We start from the raw sequence: 23,453 nt of genomic DNA, 5'->3' as shown, positions 1-23,453 counted from the left end.
TGGTGTCTGTTAATTTAGAATCATTCTAAAAGTATAATTACTAATTATTATTAAGATTATGCTATCTCTCGTATTTGAAAACATTAAAAACAGAAATCAATTAATACCCCATTTAACAATTTAAATTATGTTCACTATTATGACTTAGACTTTGTTGGCCACTCAATAGGACGAGCTGAACTTCCTAACTTTTTCTATCTTGCAGTTCACTTTTAAGTTTAGAAAAGCACCACTCAGAAGAACTGACAAGTTAAAAAAAAGAATAGAATTTGATTTCATTTCTCAAAATTCCAGATTTTTTTTAAGAAACATCATATGCTTGATGTTGGCAACACTGTCACTTTTAAAGCCCAACTCCTAATTCTAACAAAACATTTTGAATGCTTCCTTGTTACAAGGTATTTTTCCTTTTGCTTCGCCAAGAATCTAAACCATTTGAGTTTCAATTCACTCATTAAATAAATGTGGAAGTACAGCATGATAGTCACAAGGTAAGAGATAGTTTTAGAGCCATCTAGCTGAAGACCAACAATAAATTGCCAGTGAAAGTGCCAAACTTCCAACTTTGGGTTATGGGATGCATGGGAAAGGTGTAATTGGCAGAAAAAAATGCAGCACTCCCTGGTTTCCCAATGCCTTAAAAAACGAAAATAAATAAACAAAATAGTTCTTATAGTTCATAGGCTAGGGCCCATATGAAAATACCTCGCATTTCTGCAGCCACCTCCAAAGTCTGAATTTTTTGTTGGCTCTCATTTTAGCTTCTGTTTTTAGCATATGAATAATGAGCCGATTTTTGTTTTGTAGAGCCATGTCAAGAGGTGTTTCTCCCTTAAAAAAAAAAAAAGAAAAAGTTCAATTATATTTCCTATATAGTATAGGTGCTAAACATTTTATTTAAAAAAAATCACCAGAATCATAGACTCAACATTTATTCTGAGGGTAGCCAGCTATTATTGTTTATATCTATCCTGCGGTAACTGAAGACATGTTTAACTTATATTTATGTTAACTTAACAATTCTCTAACTAAAGATATAATAATCTAAGGGAGATAAATACCTGGTCATACCTTAACATTTCGGATATCCAGGCTAGAACCAGCTTCCAAAAGTTTATCTACTGCATTAACATTTCCTGCTGCAACTGCCCAGTGAAGTGGAGTGTTTTGGTGTATTTTATCAACCACATTGAGAGAAGGATTAAACTTTAAAAGAAATCCAGTTGGTTCTGGCCTGTCTCAAGACAATAAAATACCACGGGGTATTAAGAGAGATGAATGATATGAAGGGTAAATGTAAATAACAAATATTTTAAGCTAATGTATCAACACATCAGTAAGTATTCCAAAGACTGAGGAACTTTTGTGCAGAGTCCTATCCTGGGTGCTAACAGGAGAGATGCACCAAAAAAAAAAAAAGAAAAATCTATTAAGTGACGCTGTATCGATAATACAATTTCAACATCAATACAGTAGTAGAGTAACTGTTTTTTTTCAAACTTATACTTTCATGTTGTTGTTCTATTAATATTTTTTAATTGTGAATTTAACTTTGGCTAATATTAAACACTATGTTATTCATCTAACTATAAACTATAATTATATTTGAAGAGAAAAACCAAAATTTAACTTCACATTCTCCCACTAACCAATTATTAAATAAAGTAGGTATAATGTACTAAAATATTTGTTTATCTTAGAAAGTTATGGACTAGAAGGCAGAATTCAATAAAATATTTTTGCTTTACCATCGTACTTTCCCTTCTTTCATGATGGAAGGGATTCTTTTAATAAAACAACATTCTACTTCACCTATTCTATCAAGATCTTTAAACATTATACCTGACTTGAGACATTGGCAAAAAAGACACAATGTTTTTTTAACAAAATTCTACTCCCAGCCCCACCACTCCATGAACAAAAAGTAAATGACCTCAGAACTAACTCAGTTTCTAGGAGAGAAGTCCTAAATAACAGCAGAATCAGAAATTAAGTACAATATTGGAAACAAACTGATAAAAAACTATAGCATACATTTGAATAGAACACCACCAGAGGTTGGACTATATGTGACTATATGATAGTCACATGTGTTTATAAATACACAGAAAAACCTAAATGTGTAAGTACCTGATGTGAACATATAAACTATTTTCATAGATAAGTTACAACTAATATTTTCAGAGCAGTCAACAATGTCAGAGAACCTCAACACTTTCGTTTTCTGGAAAGTAGATTTATCATCTGGATTTCAAATTGAGAACATCCAAACTTAGCACCATTTTTTAAAAATGCAAACTAGGAAAAACGTAAGTCATGTTAACAAGTATATGCTATGGAATCTCTACCTGTTCTGTAAGGAAATTTCTTATAGTAGCTTTCAAACTTTTTCCCTAAGCTATCAGAAAAAACTTATTTCACTGGTGCTTTTCTAACTAAAACTACATTAAAAGTTCATATATAGTCACAAGGTGAAAAATCTTATTTTCTTCTTCAGAATGTAGTATCATCTCACATAGACTAAGATAGTTAAGATTATATACACAGAAAAGAAATTGTCGGAACCAAGAATTAGAATGATGCAATTCAGTTAAACTCACTTACCCAAGTACTTTGTGAGCTGATAACATAAGAGGTGTCTGCCCATTTAAATCTGTCATATTCACACTCTATTCAAAAAGAAGAGTTAATCAGCATAACTACAGACCCAATCAAATTTCTCTTTCTCATAATAGAAGTATCTCTTCAATACATTTAACACTACTGTTGTGTCTACAAGGAGGGTTCAAATATCTTTTGACTAAAAGAAAGTTCTGCTTCACATCCATAGGATAAAAATCCACTGATTTCTACAAAATATTTTTAAAGGGAATATCTGAACATAGGATTTAAAGTGTTGTATAATATGAATAGAAGATGGATAAAGGAAAGATAATAATCACCATCAAATACAAGACACTTAGGAAGCAGAGACCTTGAAAGTCAGCTCGTTAAGACCTTAACTGACACATTAATTCATACTGTCTTCTCTTCCACAAAGTCATCCAGTCTCTACTTAAACACTTCCAGTAATAGTGAACTCCCTATCTTCTGAGGAAACTCAATGTATTTTTGGACCGATCATATTATGTTTTAAAGAGTAACACTTGAAAAATTCTGTTTTCTAGAATACAGAAAAAGGAAATCATAATTCCATGAGGATATGCTCCTTTTCATAGAATGCCCAGGTTTGAGGTATGCAATAATGGTTCTAACCAAGCCAAAGAAAAGGTTTCAGTTACTGAAGATTCTTATGGGCCTTAGAGGAGTACAGTTTGGGAAGGGGCCCAAAGAGAAGCAGAAAGGACTCCTCCTCAAACATCCTTCCAAAGTGAGCCCCAGGAGGTTGTAATTATTCTACTTTAACTGGCTAAGTCTGAAAGTGCTTATTTAAGGAAAACACAATCATTCCAACAGCATTTGTGCAAACATGTTTCCACGCATGTTACAGGCTAGTCTGCTAATATATAAAGTACTTTGCTAACAGAAAGCATATCCCAGACAAGTATAGCTGACAATGAAACTCCGCTGCCAGTAACCTATAATTTAACCTGTGCCATAAATGGATGCCTCTTAAGGCAAGTCGTTTTTCATGGAATTACTTTAGAGAATAAGAAGCATACATTCAAATTGGTCTCCCATTTGGACTCAAACAATGAAACCAAATGATGGGTTAATTTAGTGATCTGACCATTTCTACATTCAACTAGGAGAAAAATACAGGCTTTGAAATCACGTTTTTCAAAAAACTCTGCAAATTACTAAGGTCATAAGGAAAAGTATTATGGGCTTACAACAATTTCAGAAATGTCTATTATACGTTACTGAGCTAAATGACCTGTCCTTTGTGCTTCAATGAAGCTAGAACAGCAGTATGCAGTAAACAGACTTACTGAGGCTAATATCTGAATATCTGGATATTTATAACTTCTACTTTAAAAACGGGGACAGACTACTACTAATCTTCCCAATCTCTTCAGATTTACAATAGCTGGAGTATAAGACACGTTTCAACACATACCTGTCCTTTGGAGATGAGATATGCTATGATCGGCATGTGTTGAAATAATACTGCCAAGTGGATGCTGCTGAATCCCTCTCCATCGATGAGAGTGGGGTCTGCACCATACTGTAGTAATAATATGACCATAGGTAAATGCCCTTGTCTGTAAATAAAGGGTAAAAATTATACTGTATTCTGTAGCAGGCAGAAAAAGAAAACAATTCAGGGAGAAACTGATAACCCTCAGACATGAGGGATTTTACTTAGATATAAAAAGCACTGTGTTTCCCTAAAAATAAGACATAGCTGGACAATCAGCTCTAATGTGTCTTTCAGAGCAAAAATTAATATAATACCCGGTATATTATATTATATTACATTACATTATAGACCCGGTCTTATAGTATAGTAAAATAAGACCGGGTCTTATATTAATTTTTGGTCCAAAAGATGCATTAGAGTTGATTGTCCAGCTAGGTGTTATTTTTTGGAGAAGCATCATATTTCCTAACAGTAAGATTTTTAAAACTCTGAAGAGTCTCTAAACGTCTTTTACTTAGATGCTCCAAACTCAGAAGTATCTGGACAGTCCTTCCTGAATGCAAGTAATAAACTTATTAACCTCCCAGTCTGCCTTAAACCTTCTGTTGCTACCATGTATAAATATAATTTTACATGACTAATGCTAAAAAGGTAAACTTTAAAACCACTTAGACTTCACTATTGAGCCAGATACACAGCAACATAACAGTCACAGACTGCAGGCATACTGTAATAATAATATTCTGAGGAACTACATGCTTTTACACTCGAATATGGCTCGTTTTCCACATAAAGCACTGCACCTCAGTAGCTTAAAAGGGATGAGTTAACCCTCGAGTCTTCAAAATTCTTGGCTATGGAGAAAAGATTCGCCTCCTTGCCTTAAATGAACAATTACTCATTTTAGTTTCAGGTTCATGTCAATCCCATCAACAACAGAGAATGGAGTTGAAATGAAAAATTAAGAAAATGTTTAGTATCAAGACAGGCACTTATCAACTTCAGCTTCAGATGGCCCATGTGTGCCAGAGATAGAACTGATTGAGTTTACAGCCCATGGGATCCGTGTGATCAAATACAAGAGATATTTATTTTGATTATAAAAAAGTATAATACACATATTTGAGTTTGAGCTTCATAGTGGAACCCTAATTTAAACACAAAAACATCATCTGTGGAAACTCCTTAAAGCTAGATTTATTGAGTGTGTATGTGTGTGTTACTGCTGTTGTTTGTTTTTGGTTTTTTTAATGAAGGAGAAAAAAAGAAAGCCTTTCAAATGGTCTGTAACTGCAATTTCCAATATGGTGGCTACTAGCCACACATTCAAATTAGTTAAAATTCAAATTAAACTCAAATTAGTTAAAATTAAATAAAATTTTAAATTCAATACCTTAGTTGCATTAGCCCCATTTCACATTTCACATGCGGCTAGCGGCTACCATATTGGGTAACACAGACTAGACCATTTCCATTCTCACAAAAAATTCTACTGTCAAGTGCTGGTCTATAATGTTCAGAAAATAAAGTTAAGTCATTTTTTATTTTGAACAGCAATTTCAGTGTTTAAAGAAACCTTTACCTGATGGCCCAGTGAAGAGGAGTTGATTTTAAATCTCCACCCAACTGATCTACCACAGCACCTTTTGAAATATAAAACCTGTTAAAAGACATAAATAAAAATAAGACTTGAAAACTTAAAATCCATACATCAGAAACATCAAATAAGAAACATCAATTTTTCTTAGTAATAAATGCATTGGGAAACACAAATTATAATAATAACCCACTCTAAAAACAGTCAGATTTACAGAGGTCTGAAAGAGTCACCGAACAGCATCAAACAGTGCAATAGTCTTAAGTAATTACTTCTGCTGTCATGAGTATTCCGTTATAACTTACATACCAAACACCTAACTACTCTTTCCATATTCTAACTACCACTACACTTTTGAAATGGTTTATATTCAAAAGGTTTAGGATCACACAGATATTCTACTTAACTTGCAAGAAGAAAGGTAAAAATTATGTCACTTCTAACAGTGTAAAATTAGAATTACTATGTGGGAATGAATTCTAAAAGTAGTAAAAAATTAATTCAAATTCCTTAGATATTTTGAGCGTTTTGCTCTCTATTTTGGGGGCAAAGATGTGATACACTATATAACTGAATCTATAAGGTAAAGAGATATTTTCTTCTATGGTTTATAGGCATTCATCTCATTATTTCAAAGTTGTACTTCATATATCGTATTATCGAAACAATACACTAATTTATTTCCACAGAAAAGGAGTTTGCCTGTCAGTATGTGTGTTTATTTAAAACTTTAGTATATTTTAAACTTTAGAAATTTTTATTTTCTTAAACTTCAAGGATTTTAAACGTGTAATATAAAACATATACACATTCATACACACACATATACTTTACATGCTAAGGTATAAAACAAAGAAATAAAAAACAATGGGTAAGCAGTAGTGCCTTAAAAAGAAAATATTTTATACAATTCAATACAGGCCTACTTAAAAATGTATTCCATGTTTAGTTTTAAAAAGGGTTAAATTATTGCCCTAGCCATCCATTCCTCCTGGCATTATTACAATATAAAATATTTCAGTGTTTCTTCTAAACTACATGAAACTTTCCATTCTATACTGAGAAAATTTATGTTATGCTTTTTCTTTTCAAAAACTGTTCAATTTCACTGCCTGAACTTTATTATGGGCCTCCCTGGCTTTCTCCTGCATTTTCCTTTTTGGGCCAGTGAGAGTCCTGGACTGGATGATCTGAGGTCTTTTGCGATGCTCTGATACCTGACGTGTACGGCACAAAGCTTCAGGTAGTCATTTACAATACAGATTACAGGGTCAACATTCATAGGTGCACTTGAAGAAAAGACAAATGAAGGCGAGGTCTAGAATTATAAATACATAATTAACACCCATATATCCCGTCTTACTTTACAAGATCCAGCCTGTTGTTAATAGCAGCCCAATGAAGAAGCGACACATTTTCTTTGTCTGGTTGCCTGACATCATATCCTGCTTCTACCAACTCTTTACATCGTTCGAAAATCCCGTATCTCAAATAAGGAAAAAAAAAAAAAGACAATTGATACCATTCAAATAATTTCAAATGTCAAAATTTCTTCCTTTTACCATGTCTTTACCCAAACTTTTAGTCAACACAGAAACTCTAATAATTAACAAAGATATGCACAAAGAGGCCATATTGTAAATCCAAATAACAAAAGTAAACCTGGCTTACTAACTGATCAGATTAATCCACCTGGAGTTACACTTGCTTTTCTTAAATACACCTTAATGTTCACAGTTGCCCTCCTTCAGTCAATTCCATCTGATCCTCCTCTGTGCCAGGAATGCATGGTGCTGACTCCTGACTATAATCTTATCCTTGAAGCAAACCCAGCCCATACAATGACCTCAAAACAAGGGAAAGCCTAAAAGCCAACTTGGAACAGGATAAATTCAACAATAAAATATGGACATAGCTTAAGGTATAGCAAAGGAAGGAATGATCAGACCTTCCAGAAGGGGATGAAACATGGTATATGAGCTATGTTCTGTAGGTGGAAGAGAAGGTATTTCAGGCAGAGGAAATAGCATATACAGAGATGTGAAACCTCACAGATGTTCAGAGAACTATAAGCACTATTTAATGCTGCAGAAGCATAAGAAAGGGATGGCAAAGACATGAGGCTAGAAGAGGCAGGCAAAGAATGCATGGGCATTCTATACCACGCTTTGAAATTGAGACTTTCTCTATCATTCAAAGGGACACCACTGCAAGTTTTAAAGAGAAAAGCACTCAGACTGAGTTTTAAGAAAGACCACATTAGTGGCAGTATAGAAACTAACTAGAAGAGGGTGAGGCAGAGACTGAGAGACCAGTTTAGAAGCTCTTGCAATAAATACAGGTGAGAGACAATGAGCCTAAAGTGAGACAGGCAATAGGAATGGAAAAGGAGGGATGGACTTGAGGAATATTTAAGAGTTATTTAACGGATTATCAGAATGAGAAATAAGAGAGAAATAGCTTTTTAACGCTATCAACAACTTTTTAAACCATTCATGAATAATATTTCTTTTCAATGGAAAGTCCCAACTGACCATTTAGTACTTTCTTTGAAACATATTTCTATTTAGAGGAACCTAAAGGTTTCAATAGGCCTTCAAGGGTCAAAATCAAACCAAATGGCAAAATTGTCTGTTTCCCAGAAGTTAAAATAAATCATTTCTGCTTCACCAAAATGTGTGTGTGCCTATTTGTTCATCTGTCTGTATGGCATTTTAAAAAGATGCAGACACCTGTGAAAATATTAATAAGAGAGTGAACCGTTGGTAATAATATATTTATATTCACCTGTAAGTGTCAACTTTAACATTTTACTGGAAAAGAAATACTCCCTTTATGTGAGAAATATAGTAAGAGTACACACTAATTAGGATTTTGGTGATTTAGAAAACGCATACACACATATCCTAGCTTTCTAGCTCTCTTTTGCCCTTCTCAAATATTTCTTAAAAATCTTTCCACACCCACTTAAGAAGGTCCAAGACCTGAAAGAAATTTTAGGAAAGATTTAAAATGTGAGTTTTTCCTGAGATTCCCTGTGAGTGTGGCCTAATTTCCCACATGCATCATAACAGATCTTTACCAAGAGCAGAGAAACATTTAAATGTTCCATTTCTAATTAAAGCAAGTATTTTCCCTAAGAACACTCTCATCTTCATACAAATATAATAATATAAACAATATCAAATAACATTCACCTAAAGTAGTGTTCCCAGGGCCTCTAGAGTTCAGAGCTATTAATAATAAGAACACCCAAATAGTTGTCAATTATTTTTTAACATAAATAATACATTAGTCTACGTTAAGGCCAAACAGGCTAATTAATCACCAAACTCCTTTGCTTTTGACAGAAACCATATCAAGTTAGTGTGGTAGTTCCTTTCATGCTGATTAGAAGCTCTGATGGGCAGATTTATATTTGATTACAAAGAAAATGTATTACAAATTAACATAACCCGATAGACAAAATATTTCAAAATATGTTCAATGGCGGGGGGGAGCAGATGTTAATAATCAATGAGCTCGATGATGGTGAAAACGTTGAAAATGATTTAACGCAAATACCCATGTATGGAGATCTTAAGGGGAAACTTTCAAAACATACTTTCATTTTCAGTGCAAGCAAAACCACCTAGTACATGTTTCAAGTGGTCAGGAAACCTATTTCTACTTCACTGACTTTCTTCTAGTGCACCCAGCACAACAGGTACATAGAAAGTACTCAATCAATAATTGTTTCATACATCCATAAATGTGTGAGTTGATATTTTTCCATCCCATTTACATATCTAGCTTGCAGTATATTTTAAAAGACTCAGATTTGTGTTTCAAACTCAGAGTCTAGTTTCAGTGTCTTTTAAAAATCATTCACTCAACAAACATTTACTGGATACCTAATACAAGACAGGAACTGTGCAAAAGCACTGGGGCTACGAAGATGGAAATGACATACTTTTGCTAAGAAGCTCCCGACAACCTCATGGGAGAGACCGGTAACACACAGCTAAGGTGCACTGTGTTCCGTGCTCTGACGCTGGTCTGATAAACGTGCTCACGCTGGAGTGTGACGTGAGGAAGGCACACACTGCAGTGCCGTGGACGGTACCTGCCTTGTTATAATCCAACGGAACGTACGCAAAAAACAAAGCCTGGGAAGACTTACTGAGTAGCTTTTACAATATCACAGTTACTGGAGTCCTCTATAAGAGGAAGAGCTTCTCTGGCCTTGGCAAGTTCTTTGTGTTCGTGAGCACACACCCCATGTCGACCAAATCCCGGAGGGTGGGGGCCATGGCTGTGATTCCTGCACTGGAGAGAAAGAGTAATTTGACAAAGCACAATAAGAGAATTAATGTCACATTCAATTACATAATGAAGAATTTTCTACTACCAACAATACCTACTTATTAAATTGATTTTTTTTTTTTTACTCTTAGAGGTGCATCCAAGGGAAGATTTTCATCTTACGTTCACAAGAATTAGATGTTTAAAATTAGAAAATTCCAAACTATATATTTTGTCATAAAACAAACGTCATCTGCAAAAGCACCAATGGACCTTGTTACCTGTAGTAGGTAGAAGGTCATGGCTATTGACATAAGTAGGTAGGTCGCCAGGCATCTGCTTTAGGGAGTTGTGGCAGACATACCGTAAAGATATCCCCCAGTGAATCAAGTTCTTAAATATGTATAACTGGAGTCACAGGAGAGGAGAGAAAATATTTTTAGTATTTGACTAAACAATAGCCAAAAATCGTCCAAATGTGGTGAAAATTATAAACCCACAGCTCTTAGAAGCTCAACGAAACTAGTAAGAAGAATAAACCTCAAAATCTTACACCAAGGCATAACATGATCAAATCACTAAAAATTAACGATAAAGAGGTAATGTTAAGACCAGCCTAAAGAAAAAGACGTTATATTCAAAAAACAAAGAATGAATTCAGACTTCTCATCAGTAAATGCAAGCCAGAAGATAAAAAAGCACAGCAGTTTTAAAGAGCTGAAAGAAAAAACTACAAATCTCGTAACACCAGCAAAATATTCTTCAAAAATGGAAGTGAAATATACACTTTTTTCAGACAAACAAAAGGTAAGAAATTGTGAGCAAACTTACACTACAAGAAATGACAAAGAAAGTCTTTCAGGCTAAAGGAAAATAATACCAGATGAAAATCTGAATCAATACAAAGGAATAAAGAGTGCCAGAACTACAGGGGTAAATATGTATAATTATGTGTGTAAATATAATACATTTTCTCATTTTTAAATATCTTAATGATAGAGAAAAAGAAGTGTACCATTATAAGAGTTGCTACCATGTTTCCCCGAAAATAAGACCTAACCAGAAAATAAGCCCTAGCATGATTTTTCAGGATGAAAATCCCCTGAACATAAGCCCTAATGAGTCTTTTGGAGCAAAAATTAATACGAGATCCAGTCTTATTTTTGGGAAAATACGGTATAATAGTGTTTGCAGATACACAGTGATAAGTTAAAGTGTGTAATGTAAACCCAAGAGCAATGTCTAAATAAATAAGACAAAGAGGAATAATAAGCCAATAGCAGAGATAAAATACTTAAAAGACACTGAATATTTTTTAAAAGATCAGGAAAAGTAGAAAAATATGAGCAAACAGAAGAAAAACATGCAAGATGAAATATTTACACCTAATCATATCGATAATCATGTTAAATGCAAATGGTCATTAAAGAAAATGAAAGACAGAGATTGTTAAATTGGATTTAAAAACACAATCAAGAAAACTACAACTATATGCTGTCAACAATAAACCCACTTTATATATAAAAACATATATAGGCTAAAAGTAAAAGGATAGAAAAAGATATACCATGCAAAAACACTCAGCATAAGGAATGTAGCAGCTATATTCATATGACACAAAGTAGACATTAGCTCAAGAAATATTACCAGAGATTAAGAGGAACATTTCATAATATTAAAGAGGCCAAATCCTCAAGACACAACAACCTTAAATGTGTGTGCATCCAAAAGAACTTTAAAATTCATGAAGCAAAAACTGATGGGGCTGAAAAGGAAAAACAGAAAGATTCACAGTTATAGTTGGGTATTTCAATACTTCTTTCAGGAACTGATAGAACAAGTAAACAGAAAACCATGCTGGATAGAGAAAAGGACAAGAATCATAAAAGGACAGAAAAGACTTAAAGAACACTATCTGCCAACTTGATCTAATTGGCATTTTCACAAAACCCCACCCAACAAACAGTACAATAGATTTTCTTTTCAAGTGCACATGGAGTTTTCACCAAATTAGATGACATACTGGGCCATGAAACAAGTCTCAACAAACTTAAATGGATTGAATTCACACAAAGTATGTTCTGTGAACACAATGGTATTAAATTAGACAGCAATAACCAAAGCACACGTGGGAAATCCTCAAATATTTCGAAACCAAGCAACACATTTCTAAATAATCCATAGGTCAAAGAAGAAAACAAAGAATAAGTAGAAAATATTTTAAATTGAATGAAAATAAAAATATAACATATCAAAATGTGCGGGATGCTGGCTAAGCAGTGTTTAGAGTGAATGTTCAGCTTTAAGTGCTATAATAGGAAAAAAGAAGAGTCTAAAATAAATGATCTGAGCTATCACCTTAAGATTCTAGCGGCAAAGAATTAAATCCAAAGTAGGTAGAATGAAGGAAACATTAAAAATAGAAGAAATCCATGAAATATAAAAACAATGCAAAAAAATCACTGAAAGCAAAAGCTGATTCTTTGGAAAGAATAAATCAATAAAACTGATAATCTCTAGTCAGAATGATCAAGAAAAAAGAAGACATCAGTGACAAATACCAGATTTAACAAAGGGGGCATCAGTACAAGATTCTACAAACATTAAAAGGGTAATAAAGCAATAGTATGAACATCTTTATGTCAATAAATTCAACAACCTAGATAAAATGCACAAATACCTCAAAAGACACAAGTTATCTACATGGACTTTAAAAGAAATGAGTAGCGCTTTATTAAAGAAATTGAATGCATAATTTTAAAACTTCCCATTAAAAAAGAAAACAAAACAACTCCAGGCCCATATAATTTTTAACCAGCAAATTCTAACAACCCTTAAGGAAGAAATGATACCAACTCCCTCAGAAAATAGAGGGAATACTTCCCAGCTCATTTTAGGAGGCAGCATTGTCCCAATAATAAAGCCGACACACATTACAGGTAAAGAAAACTATATATCCCTCATGAACATAGATGCAAAGAGCCTAACAAAATAATAGCAAATTGTACCCAGTAATATGTAGAAAGGATAATCTACATTACAACCAAGCAACATTTCTAAATAAATGCAATTTACCATATTAACAGAAGGAAGAAAGAAAACACATACTCATTTCAATAGAATAAAGCATCTGACAAAATTCAATACCCAAGCATCATAAAAACTCTTGGCACATTAGGAAAAGAGGGTAACTTTCTCAGTCTGATAAAGAACATTTATAAGACACCTACAGCTACCACACCCTTAACAGTAAAAGACTGACTGCTTTAACTGTAAAGACTGAAAACAAAGCAATGATGCCCTTTATCACCACTTCCAATCAACAATGTACTGAAGTCCTAAACAGAAAAACAGAGTAAGGAAAAGAAATAAAATGCATACAGATTAATAACGAAGCAAATCCACGTTCATTTGCTGACTGGTCACATACATAAAAAATCCTGCGGAATCTTTTAAAACTTTCATAATAGAATTAAAAATATAAAATACTTAAAATGATTTTATACTGTATCCACCAGCATTTTCAGTTGCATTCAAGGGGAGGGTTACATCAAATAGCTAGCAAACCATTCCTAGAAATCAAACGTGGCTTATCATTTTGTGTAATCCCACCTTGTTCTTTTACCAAAAAGTTGTTACCTAGCTTTCACCCACCTCATTCAACAGATCCACCTCTCTGAACAACTCTCACTGTTTAATTAAAAAAACAAAAACAAACCTCAAACGATGAATACACATTAAGAACAGAAAATTGATATTTGACATAATGTGACTAAGTCAATCCTGCAGGAGTTCCAAAAAAGGAATTTAAGAAATTATAGTTTTACTGAAATAAGTCCATAATCCCTCAACAGGTTACTCTGAAGAAGCAAATGCCTTTTAAATTAACTTACAGTGAAAGTGACTTTTTGGTATATGAGGTCAGACAATTAAGTTCGCGAACTCATCCTAGAAAAAGTGCTACATACCTCATTGCTGAATATCACTACAGTCACCTTCGAAGTTCTCCCCTTGGGAAGCTATGCACCAACGCCAGTGCCTAGCCCACCCTTCAAAGCAATTTTGGAACTCTTTTTTTGGAATGGCCATCAGAGCTGTCACCGTATTACCTTTAATACCTTGAATGTCATCAAAATGTCTACCTTGTACTATTTCCTTTATCTTCGGGTGAAGAAAGACATCATTGGGGGCCAGATCAGGTGAGTAGGGAGGGTGTTACAATACAGTTATTTGTTTACTGGCTAAAAACTCCCTCACAGACAGCACCGTGTAAGCTGGTGCATTGTTGTGATGCAAGAGCCATGAATTGTTGGTGAAAAGTTTGGGTCGTCTAACTTTCATGCAGCCTTTTCAGCACTTCCAAATAGTAAACTTGGTTAACTGTTTGTCCAGTTGGTACAAAGTCACAGTGACTAATCCCTCTCATATCAAAAAAACATGAGCAACATGGTTGCAACAAGTTCGCGAACTTAACTGTCAGACCTCTATAGTTCTACGGAGTTTAACACATGTATAGAGTCGTGGAACCACCACCTCCATGGGGATACAGAACAGTTCCAACACCTCAAAAAACTCCCTTGGGATATTCCTTTGCCATACCTCCTGGCAACCACCAATATGGTCACCACTAGTTTTATCTTTCCCAGAATGTCACATAATGGCATTACATAGTATACCATCTTCTAAAACTGCTTCTTTCACTCACATAATGCTTTTGAGACTCACTGTGTTGTTGCATGTTATTAATCATTCCTTCCCTGCTGTATAGTGTTCCATTACATGAATATATCACAGTGAATCAATCCAAACAACCCATGTGGGTTGTTCCCAGCTTTTGACAATTATAAATAGAGCTGCTATAAACATTCATGCACAAACTTTTGTGTGAATATGTTTTTGTTTCTCTAAGAGGGAGCTTGCTTGGCCATCTGGTAAGTACATGTCATTGCCAAACTATTTTCCAGAGTGGCTGTACCGCTTTGCATGGCCACATATTGCCACATACGCGAGTTCCGACTGCTCTGCTCCCTCACTGTATGGTCACTTAGTGAGGTCAGTACAGCAGAGGTGTAGTAGCATCTCATCGTGGCCTTAATTTGCATATCCCTAATGGCTAATGAGGTTGAATGTCTTCTCATGTGCTTATCTGCCATCTGTATATCTTCTTTGGTGAATTGTTTAAGTCCTTTACCCATTTTTTAATTGGGCTGTTTGTTTTCTTACTGTTATGTTTTGAAAATTCTTTATATTATATATTCTAGACATAAGCCCTCTGTCAGATATGTGATTTGCAAATGTTTTCTACCAGTCTGTAGCTTATCTTCCCGTTTCTTAACAGTCTCTTTTATAGAGCAAAAATTTTTAATTTTGATGAAGTCCAATTTATCAAATTTTTTTTCTTTTATGGATCATGCTTTTCATGTCACTTCTAAGAACAACTGTCTTGGGACCACAACTCCCCTGTTCATGGAGGAAGTTCTCCTCCCTCAGAGTCTTAGAAACCTGTGCTGCCAGGAGACGTCCTTCCTGCTCCTTGAACCTGAACTACAAGGCTTCTCCCAGAGCCTCTCTTGGTCTGCACTGATGCTCACCTCCAGGGTGCAAGTCCAGGCAGGGAAGAGGGAAGAGAGCACACACAAACATTCACACACAGCTAAAAGTAAACATGTAGGTAGTTAGATTAAAATACAAATAACATTACTTTAGGATTTTTTAAATTATATCACAGTAATTATAATTATATCCAATTGGAAGAAGACAAAGCGGTTAAGGAAAGAGTTGTACTATACTCAGAATTTCTAGAGTATCAAGAAATAGTAGATATAGCTAAAATTGACAGAGAAATCAGTCTACTTTTCATGTCATTTTTAACATTATAACGATTCACATTCATTTGAAAGATCTCACAATACAAAAGTGAATAAAGGGTTAACCACGGACTCTGTCCCTTGCAATCCTGCATTACCAGACATACCATTATTAACAGTTTAGTGTATCTCTCTTCATTGTGTATGTTATACTTTAACTTATATAACATTATGTAGCATATATATATTTTTATCATTTTCTTCTATTTAAAATGAGATCATGTTACATAATTATTCATCATCTTACTTATCTCACCTAACAATGTATCCCATACAGCCCTGCAGGTCAGTAATAGTTAAATATCATTCCACTGTATAGATCTAGCATAATTTATTCATTCACTTCCCTATTGTTAGAGATGCAGGAGGTTGATTTCAGTGTTCACTTCTATAAATAATCCAATAATTAACATCCTGTACATACTATAGGATTGATTTCCCAAAGTAGGACTGCTTGGTCAAAAAATATATGCATTTTCAACATAAATAGATACTGACCAATTACCTTCCCCAATCCAAACTCCCAACAGTAAGTACTTACGCGTATGTGTTTTCCCCTACAAACCTCCCCATAACTAAATATTACCAGTCTTGATTCAATCTTGTCAATCTGATGGCTAAAAAAAAAAAAAAAAACAACGGCACCATGTTTTTCATTTGCGCACTCCTAGTTGCTAATGAATTTGAGTTTGTTTATGTTTATTGACGTTCATATTTTCTCGTTGATGGATTGCCTTTTCATAGTCTACCGTTTTTCTAGTAGATTGTTTATCTTTTTCCATTTGTATGTTAGGAAGATTAACCCTTTGCTTATTACAGAGTTTTCATCACAGAAAACTGACTCATGCTACAGACATAAATTTGTTGCTTCTCATTATGCCTTAAGGCATTAAGGATATCAGCTTCAATTTTCATGTAGAAAGTTGAGGAGGATTACCCATTTCAATGTAAAGAATATTCACAATTAATTCAGCAATTAATTACCATGTATTTATGATACACAAAGCATTATGCTAGTGTATCATGCTAGGGGCCCAGAAGACATGGGTATCTATCCTCCAGGAGTTTAAGTCTAATAGGGCAGATTAGACTTAATTAGAGACAGGGTAAAATCATAATGGAAAGCAATATGTGATTAAATGGCAAAAATAGGTGGTAACTAGAGAACAGGAGGTAACTTTTGTTCGTGTCATCATTTTTTGCCTAAATCCAGATCAGAGTAAAACCTAAAAATGATTATATAAACTCAAAACCTGCTTTCAAAGTCAGTGGTCTCCAAAGGGAGGCAAGGGCACTTACTATGCAGTGGACTCATTAGGTAAGGGGAGAAAATGTTGATGCTTCTATTACAATGATTTTAAATTTTTTTTTTTGAAAGGGAAAGTCACAAAATTTTACAAATTTGGCTTCTTAAGCTTTACTAATTTTAGCACTGACAGGCTCAATTGGTCTGCACGTCAAACAGTCTGTTTACAAGGTAATATGGGGTGCAGTAACAGTTCCACACCCCAGAAGGGTTGGCAGTGGGACCTTCAGCATACCGCAGTATACATCAGGTTAAGTAATTTTCAAGTTACATTACCTGATTTTAACTAAGTTACCCTCCCAAAATAGGCAAGTGGGTTAAACTGCAAAGTAGCCATGAATTGAGATAATAATAATAGCTAAGTACCAGCAAACAAGGAAATGGCAGAGCTGACACTTGTATTCATAGCAGGTGGTCTTCATTAGTCACACGAAGTGGAAACAGTCTAATCTGATCTAACAAAAAGCCAGCTTCTCTCCAAAAATAATCAAAATTATCAAAAAGGCCGATTTGAAGATTTATACATACTATCTTTAATTCATAACCTTACCATGAGTATATATTGAGCTATTAATTAATGAATACAATTTACAGGGATATTGTCAAATCTTACAGTAACATGCCCCTTGACAATATGAATTTGGCGACAGACTCCTGTCCCCTGTCCCCACATACATCAAACAGAGGGGGCCAACGTTTTTCAGTCCCAGCCAACCACGTAACACACAACCACCCCCATCAATGTGTAAGTTAGTGAGATCAATTGCTAACAAGGACAGTAAAGAGCAGTCAGTGCCTGGATGGTCTGGGCTGCGCAGCTGGAGCCCCGAGTGCCCAGCTAGCGTGCCGTGCAGTCCCATTCATCATTCCATTAACCTCACAACACATGATACTTTACAAAAATGAAAATTTGGGAGCCTGCTTTTCACATTATGGTGGCGTTTTACTCTAGGGGTGCCAGATCAAACTTGTTTTATTGATAGAAGTTCATGATCAAAAAACTTTAGCGACCACTGCTCTAAGTTATCACTTTTGCTATAGATACCGCTCCTTCCCAACATTTTCCAAGAGCGACAGGTGAGAAAGGAGAGCGCCTGCTTTGGGGGAGGTTAACTTGGACGGGAGACAGTCCCATAAAGATATGTAAGGAACACAACCATACAGTGCCGTCACAAGGATTAAAGCAAAGTTTATGTCACGTACTAAAAATCCTGCTTAGAAATTTCTCTCTAGTTACCAAAAAAAAATTTGTTTATGGTATTCTCTAGTTATTTCATTCTTACCACCTTGAAATGTAAACTACTTTGAGAACAAGGCCAAAGTCTTAGATTTCATGTGGGCTGTATGATGGTGGCTAATCATCTACACTATTTTTTGGCTTCAGTTTCTACATTTGTAAAATGGAAGGAGCAGGTCAATATAGCTATAAAGTTCCTTCCAACTCCATGTTGCATGGTCCTACGAGGAGTTGTTACAAGAGACATTACGGGCATGTGCGCTGGTAAAGACTTCACCACACAAACACCCTTTTGGGCAGTGGAAGCTTAACTGCTGCTACATGGCTGCCTACCTCATTAAGGGAACAGAACAGACTAAGCAAATCCTCCTGATGCCAGCAAACTGCCGAGTTTTCATTAATTATTCATTCAAGGAAATGTAAAGAACACCTACTACGTACCAATCACGGATAAAAGGTGAATTACGGATAAAAGATGAATAAAAGACGATTCCTACTACAATCCATTCATTCATTCATTCATTCATTCATCAGATATTTCCTGAATGCCTACTCTGTGCCAGGCACTATTCTAGACACAGGGATATGGCAGTGAACACAATAGACAAGACACCCTCAATAAAAGGGAATAAAAAGGGATACTAAGAAAGAGTCATGTAGCTAGCTGCGTACTCTCCTCCACAGGGGATAACAAGATATTATGAAAATTATATAAAAGAGATATGGATACATCCGTGGTGATTTTAATACCAAAGCCCCCAAATTCTTTGCTACTTCTTCATCAAGAGGAGAGGGTCTTCGTCCTTCCTCTGGAGTCCGAGCTCCGCGACTGTTTCAGTAACAAAATACTGCAGAAGTGATGCTCTGCTAGCTGGCAGGCCCAGGCCTGAGACACTGGTGGCTTCCTTTCCATCCTTTGAGACGCGCGCTCTGGGAACCAGCCACCATGCTGTGCAGCCCAGGCCACATGTAGGTATCCTGCTGAAAGTCAGCACCCACTGCCACACGTGCGTGAGGACACCACCAGGTGACACCAGCCCCAGGTAACAGAGTCATCCCAGTTTACAAGTCTTTCCAGCAGAAGCTCCATACATGGTGGGGCAGAAACCAACCATCCCTGCTCTGCCACGCCCAAAAACCTAATAAACAGTCCATGAGCATGGCAAGAGCTGCTTCACACCACCCACTACGTTCTGGGGTGGCTTGTTACACAGCAGCAGATAACAGGTACATCTTTAAGATATGAGGGATTAGGTATATAATAGCTTTCATATGAAGATATCATGAATTAAATTATTTTTCTCAATAGTAAAGAAATACTGTTAAAGTTACAATGGGCATTACTTTAAGAGAAAAATAAAAATCTAGGAAACCATAAAAAACTCTGATGAGGGTCACTGTTCTGCCTCAGATAAAACAAAAAGAGAGACAGATCTGATGGACAGCCTTTAAAAAGTCTCATGACATTTAACAGAAGTATCAGAGTTCAGTTTCTAGGTTCATTCATTGCACAATTATCTATAGAGTACCAACCAGAGTGAGGCACTGTTCTAGATGCTAGGCACACAGCAGGGAACATAACAGATAAACATCACTTACTTTCAGTGGAAGAGACAAACAAGACAAAGAGATGTGTTAAATGGTATTAAATGCTGAGGAGAAATATAAAGCAAGAAAGGAGGCTAGGGAATGCTGCCAGTGGTGTAATAAAGGGGAGGTCTTGCCACAATGAGGTGACATTTGTGTCAAAGAGGTGAGGAAATAAGCCATGGGAGTATATGAGGAAAGAGTACTCCAGACAGAGCAAATAGTAAGTACAAAGGCCTTGAGGCCAGTGTGGCTGGGGCTGATTGAGCTAGTAAGAAAGTAATAAAAAAAAAAAAAATGAAGTCAGAGAGAAAACGGGGGCAGGTGGCACAGGCGTACCTTGGAGATACTGGGGGTTTGGGTGCAGACCACTGCAATAAGTGAATACCCCAATAAAGAGAGTCTCATGAATTTTTTATTTTCCCAGTGCATATAAAAGTTATGTTCACACTATACTGTAATCTATTAAGTGTGCAATAGGATGTCGAAAACAACAACGCACATACCTTAATTAAAAAATTCTTTATTGCTAACAAACGCTAACCATTCTCTGAGCCTTCAACGAGTCATAATCTTTTGGTTGGTGGAGGGTCTTACCCTCGATATATAAAAAAGACAGTATCTGCGAAGCGCAATAAAAGGCAATAAAACAAGGTAAGCCTGTATAAGCAAACTCCGGCAAAAACCCATCAGCTCTGACATTGGAATCAGGAGAACCAAATTCAGCCAGAGCAGGCAAGTTGACTGCTTTGTTCACTGATTTATCCCCAGCACGTGTAACCGTCCCTAACACCTAGTGGAATGAATGAAGTCTTGGCTCTGTTACTTACAGAGACTTACAGCTATTAAACTATTAACATATGACTGTAATTTTTGAGGCTCAGGCCTAAGCTCTAAAACTGGAATAATAATCCCCCCGCACCTCACAGGGATACAGTGAGGAGTAAGAATAGGGAACTATTTTGTAAACTGTAAAGCACAATACATATGTAAGATCTTTACAATACTGAAAAATTTAACAGCAATTATTATTAACAACAGTGATTTCTCTACCTGGCCCCATTAATTTCAACTTCTGAATCATTCTCTTCCTCCACCTGTCATGGAACCAGGCAGGGCTACCTTCCCTTCCGCACAAGGGACTGAACCTGAAGCACTTAATAGCTTTTGTAAATGAGTGGCAGTAATTAAGATATGATAGTTACTCCTACCAACTTTTCCTTGAGACTCCCTGGGAAAAAAAAGGAGACATAGTTCCCATGTGAAGATTCTACACCGTTTTGTAAAATTCAGTCAGCTGGCAAACCTATTTTTTTTCTTGTCAAAACCCCAGAACACCTAATAAGATGCCTTGATAACTCCCCACACGTCTTGTGCTGAAAGAGGGGAAGCATGAGAATCACTCTTAAGACCGGAAAGACTTTTGTAAGAGGCCAACTAATCCCATCATCTCAAACTGCTTGAACCCCACTATGGACAGAAAACACACTACCTAACTCACTCTACCTGGAGACAGCTACAGTTTTCTCATCTGTATATAGGGATGGTGTCATCTTCTTAAGGATGCTTCAATTCCGTAATAAAATGATGCCTATAAAAGCATCTGGCATATGCCAAACACTCACTAAAAGTTGGCTGAGTCTGGATATTCATTTCTTCAACAATCATTAAGTGAATAGTTGCAATATGCCACTACTAGGCATTGGGAAAGGACCATAAACAGAAAGGGCAAAAATCTTGTTCCCTTGGAGCTAACATGTACCTTCAGTAACTTCCCCCACTAGTCTGTACAGTTCTCTGGAACTACAACTGGCCTCTCCACAGAATACTGTATTTTGCTGTGTATAATGTGCATTTTGCCCAAATCTGTGAGGGGAAAAATAAGGATGCACATTATACATGGGTGGTACTAATTCCATATCTATATTAATGTTTTTAATTATTTTATTTATGTATATGAGTTAAAAGTGTAACTCTGGCATCAAGAACGATATCCTATCCGTATGCAAAATAATATATCCTGGAATATGATAATTGGTTTTGCTGAACTTAGGATGCACTTGCTATGATGAAGAGTTCTTAGCCTTATATGATGTGTAAATATTGTAAATTTGTTTCCGGTACATAAAATTTCTTGTACCTTGTATCTGTTCTTGTGTTTTGTAATTATTTGTTACAGAAAATGTCTTACAGTATGTTAAAAAATGAATGCCAAAATTCCTTTATGATATAAAAAAACAAGTACCTAAACGTAAACAAATAAAAATTTGAATTAAAAATTTAAAACGAAAGATTTCCTTCCCCTGAAAGTTTGGGCCAAAAACGTGGGTGCATATTATACAAGGGGGCACATTATACACGACAAAATACGGTACCTCCTCCGTAGCAGAGTCCCTTGGGCTTTTGCAGATACCTATCACCGTACCACCCCTCTCACTCCCCTTTCTCCAACACAAACAGTCTCAATTCTTTCAAGGAGTAAGCAAGGATGTGGGAACAAGAGCTAAAACAAAGCTGGATGGGGCGAAGGCGGGTACCACGGCGCCTCCGCTGAAAAAAGCAATCAATAGAACCGCACAGACTCCAGCCCAAGGTCAGACGAGCTGGTCCAACTCAGGTGTGTCACCTGACACCTCTCCCAGGAACAGCCAGCCCCTTGCAGGCCCCACAGCGGTCCCTGCCGGACACAGCGGGTACCGGCCTCTGGGGGCGACCCAGCCCGCGGATGGAGGCTGGAGGGTTGGCAAAGGAACTCACCCCTCTGTCCTGGCCACTCCCTCCCGGTCACCTCAGAGAGAATTCCCAGCTTCATTCTCAGTGTTTCCAGGCGTCCCCTCCCCGCCCAGGCCCCTCGGCCCCCGGAGGGCCCTCTGTGAGCTGCCTCAACCCACGCCTTCGTATCCCCACAGCCACTTCCTCTCCCCAGACCCCCAGGACAGCCAGCGCCCGGCCGCACTCACCTGCGAGCCCAGACCCGGCCCATCCATCTCCCCGGTGGCCGTGTAGATTAGGCAAAGCAGCGACTGCAGCCAGCTCGCCAGCCCGCCTCACGCCGCCTCTATCCCACTTCCTGCTCGTGGCCCCGCCTCCGCCGCAGTCGCTAATTGCGCCCTGTGCCGTCAATCGGTCTCGAGGGAGCCAATCACTGATCTCTTCTCGGCTGGAGGAGGGACTTTCTTGCCACCAGGGAGGCTAATGGAGAACCAAGAGTTGGAGGCCCCGCCCCCAGCCCGCCACCGCGGTACACTTCCAGCCCCAGGTCAGGACTGCGGTACTCGCCCAGGTGGACGTCCCCCTAACGTAGTATATAACCCCATCCTGGTGCCGTATAGGATCAGGCTGTTATTCCAACGTCAACCACCATCCACTGAGAGCTACTTATAGCTATTTAATAACTAAATGACCTTGTGAAAATCTCTTTACCTCATTGTCGTCATCTATGAAATGGGAAAAATAAGGGTACCTACTTCACAGAATTGTCTGAAGGATTA

General features: G+C 36.7%; 1 protein-coding gene across 2 annotated transcripts in view; it reads right to left on the bottom strand.

Annotated features, from left to right (window-relative positions):
* Nucleotides 1–23,035, bottom strand: part of ZDHHC13 (zDHHC palmitoyltransferase 13) — a 47,654-nt gene extending 24,619 nt beyond the window's left edge. Inside the window, exons 1-8 of one of the 2 annotated variants that reach the window (XM_019742618.2) lie at nt 22,923–23,035; nt 9,844–9,989; nt 7,045–7,167; nt 5,667–5,744; nt 4,061–4,205; nt 2,605–2,669; nt 1,072–1,234; nt 706–831 (exon numbers count right to left, since the gene is read on the bottom strand). In XM_019742618.2, coding sequence (XP_019598177.2) covers nt 706–831; nt 1,072–1,234; nt 2,605–2,669; nt 4,061–4,205; nt 5,667–5,744; nt 7,045–7,167; nt 9,844–9,989; nt 22,923–22,949 — 873 coding nt within the window. In that variant the 5' untranslated portion in view covers nt 22,950–23,035. The remainder of the gene's footprint in view (nt 1–705; nt 832–1,071; nt 1,235–2,604; nt 2,670–4,060; nt 4,206–5,666; nt 5,745–7,044; nt 7,168–9,843; nt 9,990–22,922) is intronic. The other variant, XM_074336120.1, reaches the window with a different exon arrangement.
* Between the last annotated feature and the right edge of the window lie 418 nt (nt 23,036–23,453).

This window comes from Rhinolophus sinicus, linkage group LG06 (genome assembly GCF_036562045.2).
Source record: "Rhinolophus sinicus isolate RSC01 linkage group LG06, ASM3656204v1, whole genome shotgun sequence".
NCBI lineage: Eukaryota > Metazoa > Chordata > Mammalia > Chiroptera > Rhinolophidae > Rhinolophus > Rhinolophus sinicus.
The sequence above is the reverse complement of the archived record's forward strand: the minus strand, read 5'-3'. Positions and strand labels throughout refer to the sequence as shown.